At 41.4% G+C, this 7,988-nt stretch overlaps 1 protein-coding gene across 1 annotated transcript in view; it reads left to right on the top strand.

The window, feature by feature from the left end:
• The first annotated feature begins 344 nt into the window (after positions 1 to 344).
• Positions 345 to 7,988, top strand: part of LOC122922383 (zinc finger protein 850-like) — a 21,962-nt gene continuing 14,318 nt past the window's right edge. The window contains exons 1-3 of the mRNA XM_044272974.1: positions 345 to 395; positions 2,791 to 4,611; positions 5,827 to 5,834. Coding sequence (XP_044128909.1) covers positions 2,856 to 4,611; positions 5,827 to 5,834 — 1,764 coding nt within the window. The 5' untranslated portion in view covers positions 345 to 395; positions 2,791 to 2,855. The remainder of the gene's footprint in view (positions 396 to 2,790; positions 4,612 to 5,826; positions 5,835 to 7,988) is intronic.

Raw genomic sequence — 7,988 nt, 5'->3', positions numbered from 1 at the left:
CACATGTACAGTAATAATCTCTCCTGTCCCTGTGTGTTTCCTACAGATGGACTCCTAGAAGGAAATCCCCCCGAGAGATGTCCCCGTCCTCTGTATTCCCAGGACTGTCCAGAGGAGAAGCTCCCAGAGAACCATCAGGTAGATGGAGCTGAGCCCTATACACATCTATATAGGGGGATCCTGCAGTCATAGAGGGGTCATAGATGGTGGGGGTCTCTTATGTGGATCTGTTAGATTTCCCACCTGTCTGCTGTATTGTCCTGAATTGTTACAGATGACACATCAGGGGGAAGATCTGACTGATATTAAAGTGGAGGATGAAGAAGAACGGATGATGGTCGATCCCCCGTGTAAGAGTGAGGAGAAGGAGGACATTCCAGTCCATGTGACCACAGGTATGGAATAATGAATGGAGGAAGGGAGTTGGGAGGTTTCTTCAGGTGAGGCTCCACCTTAGAGCTGCAGTAAAGGAGCCCTCCGGGCAGTGACCCCTGTGTTATGTGCAGGAGCGGGAGGATTGTGGCTGCACATAGAAGTCCTCTCCAGGATCTTCTTTCCATCCTCTCATGGTCCAGGCTGGACACTCGGCTCAGCATCAGGTTTTGGGGGCAGCAACTGCGGCGAACTGCTGCACTATTGGCCGAGATCTGAGGAAACTCAGTTTAACCATTAAAGCTTCACAATCTGTGCTGATAAGGGGCCACTTCTGTCTTGACTCTGTAAGTATCAGGCTGATGTGGATTCGCTGTGCCACAAACGGATTTGGCTTAGGATTACATTTTGTGACCTGCCTGGTATTCACCCTTTAACCCCTGCACTGGGATCTGGACTTCACTTAAGGGGAACCACCAGGTCATTAACCCCTTGGAGTTGCCTCAGTTCAATTAACGTTTGTTCCATGGGAGTCAAGAGACACCAAAGTGAATCACCAAGAGATCAGGTAAAACTGTAGTCAGGGTCAGGGCAGGCAGAGTTTGGCTGGGTTGACATCTACCGTTTTAACTCCTGCAGTCTGTTCCGGTGGAGGAACAGACTACCTGAATTCACCATTCCTCCTGTCATTTCTGTTGTGTTTTTTTTCTTCTCTACTTTGATTTCTGATTATTATATCTTTGTGTTTTTGCTTAAATTTTGATGTGGATTCCACGGCAAATACAAAGAAAAGGAATCACAACTATATCTAAATCTACATGTGTGTTTGCAGCCTTCTGCTGGATTGACATGAGCATGTTATGGACATATTATCCATCCATATTATGTGAACATGTCCCCGGCTGACTGCGGATTGAACTGACATGAACTAGCAGCATCATAAACCACTATTGTGAGAAATGGACAACAATTCTCATAACTTTTATTATCTGTGTATGTTTTATACCTGTCGTGTGATCCCATCTATGTTCATGCCAGTCTGTGATTGTACGTGCCGTTCCGTCTGGGCCTGCAGATGGAATACGCACTGACCTTGGAGGAACTCAGTTTATCACCTGAATGTTAAAAAAAACTGGCCCTTTGCAAGTGGTGATGAAGGTGGTTCCTGGAAATGCAGACACTCAGACAGCATGGACCCTCACCCAGCAGGGGTCCAGCAGCTTCTCAAATACAGTGCCAGCAGATGAAGAAAATATCTCAGAAGCAATAACTCATCTCTGGTACAACTCACGTATTTATAATTGTGATCATTGCATTCCGTGTGATGTGGGCATTGTAGGGGGTCTAAACATCCCATCCCTGATTGCCAGCATTCCCACATAACCAGTATCTTACCTTATGGGACAACCACACCGGTCATGTGTGGTATAAAAATGATGAGCCGGATATAATATACATTATTAAAACATGTTGGGTCTTGAATATCCATTAGTGTGGACGAGAAGCCATGTTTTAATAATATTTCATGTCTGCCAGCTGAGTAAGAGAGGTGGAACGTGCACAGGTAATGAGGGCTATCCCAGAAGGCTGGGACAGAATAGGACGGAGACTCCTCTCCGCTCCACCCTCTGCCGAATGGGGATATAAAATGAACTATTGGGAACATTTCTTTGACTCAATTTGGGGATCTGATCAAGATTGGGTTGTGCTCCACTTTCCTCCTGTCCCTGGAAACCAGAAGGAACTCTGACCACACAATTCGATGAGTAAGAACCTTTCTGCTTTTTATCCTTTTATTTTTATACTGTTTTGTGCACGTTAATGTATGTCTTATTTCTTTTAACTTTTTGTAACTAAGTACTGTACCTTTACTACATTAAAGCCCATCGCTAATTGTTTTGCCTTGTGCCCTGAACGAGCCCAGTAACCTCAATTTTTTAAGTGTATGAGTGCAGTTTGCGTTACCGTGTATTTGCTATACGTGTGGCCTGTGCCACTGTAAGCCTGCTTGCGAGTGGGGCGCTGTGGGTTTTTCTATGAGCCTTTAATTAATCGGTGTATTGATTTTAATGTAATAGATGGTGGCAGCGTGTTGGGGTGCATGAGATGCTGTGTCAGGGTGTGATCGAGGCTCAATCTGAGGCCTGTGTGTAGGGGCGCGAGAGATTACGTGCGTGAAATAGATCGACCCTTGGCAGTCGCACCCGAGTCGCGTGACGGGGCGGTTCTTGTGCGTGACAACTATGATGCTGTGGGTTTGGGTCAGTTAAACACGTGGCCAGGCCATATGCTTGTAATATGGATGGATAATATGTCCATAACAAGCTCATGTGAATCTGGCCTCATTGGAATTTTATAAATGTATTCCCTTTGTTGTTTGAAGATGAAATCATAAAATCCTTTTTTTAATCCTTACAGAAAATCCCTGTAAGAAGCCTGGAGGAAACATCCTGTTATCTCTAGATTATAAAGAAGATCAGGATATGATGCAGTTCTCTTCACTAGAAAACCTTGTTACCTGCAATGTACATCCAGAACTTAACAGTGCAGATCCATCATATAATCCACCCAATCATCAGGAACCTTCTCCTGACCAAACACAGTTTGTTACCACAACTACTGGGCGGAAAGGTGGTAAAAGATTTCAATGTGTGGAATGTGGAAAACAGTTTAGATATAATTTAGAACTTTCTGTACACAGAAGAAGTCACAGAAGAGAAAAGCCATATTCATGTACACAATGTGGAAAATGTTTTACCATTAAATCAAGCCTTGAGGAACATAAGAGAAGTCACAAAGGAGAGAAGCCATATTCATGTTCAGAATGTGGAAAATGTTTTACCATTAAATCAAGCCTTGAGGAACATAAGAGAAGTCACAAAGGAGAGAAGCCATATTTATGTTCAGAATGTGGAAAATGTTTTACCAAGAAATCAAATCTTGATCAGCATAAGAGAATTCACACAGGAGAGAAGCCGTATTCATGTTCAGAATGTGAGAAATGCTTTACACACAAATCACAGCTTGTTAGACATCACATAATTCATACAGGAGATAATTCGTATTCATGTCCAGAATGTGGTAAATGCTTTACAAGTAAATCATGTCTTGTTATACATGAGAGAATTCACACAGGAGAGAAGCCATATACATGTTCACTGTGTGAAAAATGTTTTAGATATAGATCAGATTGGATTACACATGAGAGAATTCACACAGGAGAGAAGTCATACTCCTGCTTAGAATGTGGGAAATGCTTTATAAGTAAATCTAGTCTTGTTAAACATGAAAGAATTCACACTGGAAAAAAGCCTTATTCATGTTCAGAATGTGGGAAATCGTTTAGAGATAAATCAAGTCTCGTTAAACATGAGCGAATTCACACAGGAGAGAAGCCGTATTCATGTTCGGAATGTGGCAAATGTTGTATAAGTAAATCAGAGCTTATTGTGCATCAGAGAATTCACACAGGAGAAAAGCCTTATTTATGTTCAGAATGTGGAAAATGCTTTATAAGTAAATCAGAACTTCATATGCATCAGAGAATTCACACAGGAGAGAAGCCATATTCATGTTCAGAATGTGGAAAATGTTTTATAAATAAATCATCTCTTGTTACTCATGAGAGAAGCCACACAGGAGAGAAGCCGTATTCATGTACTGTATGTGGAAAATGTTTTACACAAAATGCAACTCTTGTTAAACATAAAAGAATTCACACAGGAGAGAAGCCATATTCATGTTCAGATTGTGGGAAATGCTTTACCAATCAGTCACATCTTGCTAGACATGAGAGAAGTCACACAGGACGTAAGCCGTATTCATGTTCAGAATGTGGAAAATGCTTTACCCAGAAATCAAGTCTTGTTACACATGAGAAAAGTCACAAAGGGGAGAAGCCATATTCCTGTTTAAAGTGTGGGAAATGTTTTACAAAAAAACAAAGTCTTGTTACTCATGAGAGATGTCACACTGGAGAGAAGCCATATTCGTGTTCAGAATGTGGGAAATGCTTTACAAACCAGTCACAGCTTGCTAGACATGAGAGATGTCACACAGGAGAGAAACCGTATTCATGTTCAGAGTGTGGGAAATGTTTTACTCAGAAATCAGATCTTGCAAGACATGAGAGAATTCACACAGGAGAGAAGTCATATTCATGCTTAGAATGTGGGAAATGTTTTACAAACAAATCAAATCTTGTTCTACATGAAAGAATTCACACAGGAGAGAACCAATGTTGATGTTTTGTATAGGATTTTTTTTTAGAAGAAAAATAAATGTTGAAACTCCTTATCTTATTCACACAGAAAATAAACTATATAATTCTGTTAGGAATGAGGGAAATGTTATGCGAAAAATAGGACTTTATTCATGAAACAGCTTTATTTACTGTCAGAGCAATGACGATGAATTGTCCCCATGAATCTTGCTTCTTCTTACTGTATTCATACCTCCAACCGGGAAACTCCAGGGGGACAAAGTGTAAGGGGAAGAACACCCTATGGAGACCTTTATGTAACATACATATATGGACATATCGATAAGTGATCTTTATTCATACAGTATATAAAGGTGATGGATTAGAAGAATTGTTAGCAGCGCTGGGACTCTAGGTTTGAATCTAAGGACAGCATCTACATGGAGTTTGTATTTTCCGTCTGTGTTCTCCACTTTCATCTGGGTTCTCCACTTTCATCTCACACTCAAGAAATATACTAAGACAGGGATGGCCAACCTTCAGCTCTCCGGCTGTTGCAAAACTACAACTCCCTGTATGCCCAGAGAGCCTATAGCTATCAGGGCATGTTGGGAGTTATAGTTTTGCAACCTCTGGAGGGCTGCAGGTTGGGCATCCCTGTACTAAGATGTTACAGATTTGGCTTCTCTTTATTTTCCTGTGCTGAAAATAGTCACTTGCTAATATAATGTCTTTAGAAGATCTGCTCTGAAGTCCTTATTATTATACTGATGCCACTTCTGTACTCCAATTGGCCTCACTGCTTTTATGGCTCTCCTGTTCTGAACATGGTTACTTATGGACCAGTCTATCAGCAGCCTCCATTGAATATCACTGTGTATGGGCTGGGAAACTAGCGCATGTGCAGTGATTGCTGCTGATTGACAGGTTGGTCACCTGCTCCATCAGTGGCCATGTTAGGGCAGTAGCACCACTGTTTCAGGAAGTGCCAACTATGACCTCAATTCTGGAAGTTATTTTAAGGGGCTAGTGATGAGGATGTGACAACCACAGATTATTATAAAAAATATTATATGAATAAAACAAAATAAAAACATTGAATATGTATATTTTGTAGCAAGATAATTTAATTAAGCCAATTAGAATGTTACAAAAATGAACAGTAAACAAAATGGTTACAAAAATAGCGAAGAATAGAAGCAATGATAGCGGCGATGGATAACTTATAGAAGTTCTTATGGTCAACATTTCAGCCCCTCTGGTAGAATGTCTACACCCCCCTTCATAATCTCCACACTCGGATAGACAATTTTTCGGCAATGCTCTGACTTTGAAGATGATGTGCAGTGTGTCCGTTGCGCCCATTTCCTGGTCAGATCACGCCCGTTACCCTTACTCTATCATTATCATGTCAACCCACACCTCAACGCACCTGCCACTGACACCTTAACGATTCATTGCTAAAATTTCTGTCCACTTGCGTTCTCCACGTTCTTTAGAAAAACGCTGGTTTGGTCTCCTCCGTGGCTGTGCTTTGGAAGGCTCACAAAGCAGTTATGTGTGGCCAATGCACTGCGCCGTGCTGGCATCACGCCTTAAAAAGCATAGAACCTTACAGGTCTGAGAACTTACAGCATGAATCTACTTCCTCCAATCTCGATTACTTGTTAAGCCAAGTCTCTCTCTCCTTCAGGAGCTTGTGGAGACCCGCGCCCAACTGAGGGAAGCTGCCATAAATCCCCTATCCAGGATTTCCCGTCCTCCTATAAGCTACCTTCACTGACACTGGAGGTGGCTACCTCATTGGACAACCCCATTACTAATGAGGAGCTAACGGACATGACTAAAGCCCTCCCCACAGGCCAATCCCCAGGGCCGGATAGTTTTAAGGACTTTACTATAAGACATTTCGGTCTGAGCTCTCCCCTCACTTGCTGACCTTATTTAAAGGGAGTCCGTCACCAAAATATGACATTGTACACCACTTACATGGCTCTCTAGCACACCTATCCATGATTCAAATGGTACCTTTGTAATTTTCTTCTGAGTTTCACCAGCAGGAAATACGCACTTTAACCACTTCAACCCCGCTAGCTGAAACCCCCTTAATGACCAGGCCACTTTTTACACTTCTGCACTACACTACTTTCACCGTTTATTGCTCGGTCATGCAACTTCCACCCAAATGAATTTTACCGAAATTTAACGATTTTTTGGCAAAAAAAATGACATTTTTCACTTTCAGTTGTAAAATTTTGCAAAAAAACCGACATCCATATATAAATTTTTCGCAAAATTTATTGTTCTACATGTCATTGATAAAAAAAAAAATGTTTGGGTAAAAAAAAAAATGGTTTGGGTAAAAGTTATAGCGTTTACAACTATGGTACAAAAATGTGAATTTCCGCTTTTTGAAGCAGCTCTGACTTTCTGAGCACCTGTCATGTTTCCTGAGGTTCTACAATGCCCAGACAGTAGAAAACCCCCACAAATGACCCCATTTCGGAAAGAAGACACCCCAAGGTATTCACTGATGGGCATAGTGAGTTCATAGAACTTTTAATTTTTTGTCACAAGTTAGCGGAAAATGATTTATTTTTTATTTTATTTTTTTCTTACAAAGTCTCATATTCCACTAACTTGTGACAAAAAACAAAAAATTCTAGGAACTCGCCATGCCCCTCACGGAATACCTTGGGGTGTCTTCTTTCCAAAATGGGGTCACTTGTGGCGTAGTTATACTGCCCTGGCATTTTAGGGGCCCATATGCGTGAGAAGTAGTTTGCAATCAAAATCTGTAAAAAATGACCGGTGAAATCCGAAAGGTGCACTTTGGAATGTGGGTCCCTTTGCCCACCTTGGCTGCAAAAAAGTGTCACACATCTGGTATCGCCGTACTCAGGAGAAGTTGGGGAATGTGTTTTGGGGTGTCATTTTACATATGCCCATGCTGGGTGAGAGAAATATCTTGGTCAAATGTGAACTTTGTATAAAAAATGGGAAATGTTGTCTTTTGCCAAGATATTTCTCTCACCCAGCATGGGTATATGTAAAATGACACCCCAAAACACATTCCCCAACTTCTCCCGAGTACGGTGATACCAGATGTGTGACACTTTATTGCAGCCTAGGTGGGCAAAGGGGCACACATTCCAAAGAGCACCTTTCGGATTTCACCGGTCATTTTTTACAGATTTTAATTGCAAATTACTTCTCACGCATATGGGCCCCTAAAATGCCAGGGCAGTATAACTACCCCACAAGTGAACCCATTTTGAAAAGAAGACACCCCAGGGTATTCCGTGAGGGGCATGGCGAGTTCCTAGAATTTTTTATATTTTGTCACAAGTTAGTGGAATATGAGACTTTGTAAGAAAAAAAATCATCATTTTCCGCTAACTTGTGACAAAAAATA

Source organism: Bufo gargarizans, unplaced genomic scaffold (genome assembly GCF_014858855.1).
Source record: "Bufo gargarizans isolate SCDJY-AF-19 unplaced genomic scaffold, ASM1485885v1 fragScaff_scaffold_311_pilon, whole genome shotgun sequence".
NCBI classification, from domain to species: domain Eukaryota; kingdom Metazoa; phylum Chordata; class Amphibia; order Anura; family Bufonidae; genus Bufo; species Bufo gargarizans.
This window is presented reverse-complemented; position numbering and strand designations above follow the sequence as displayed.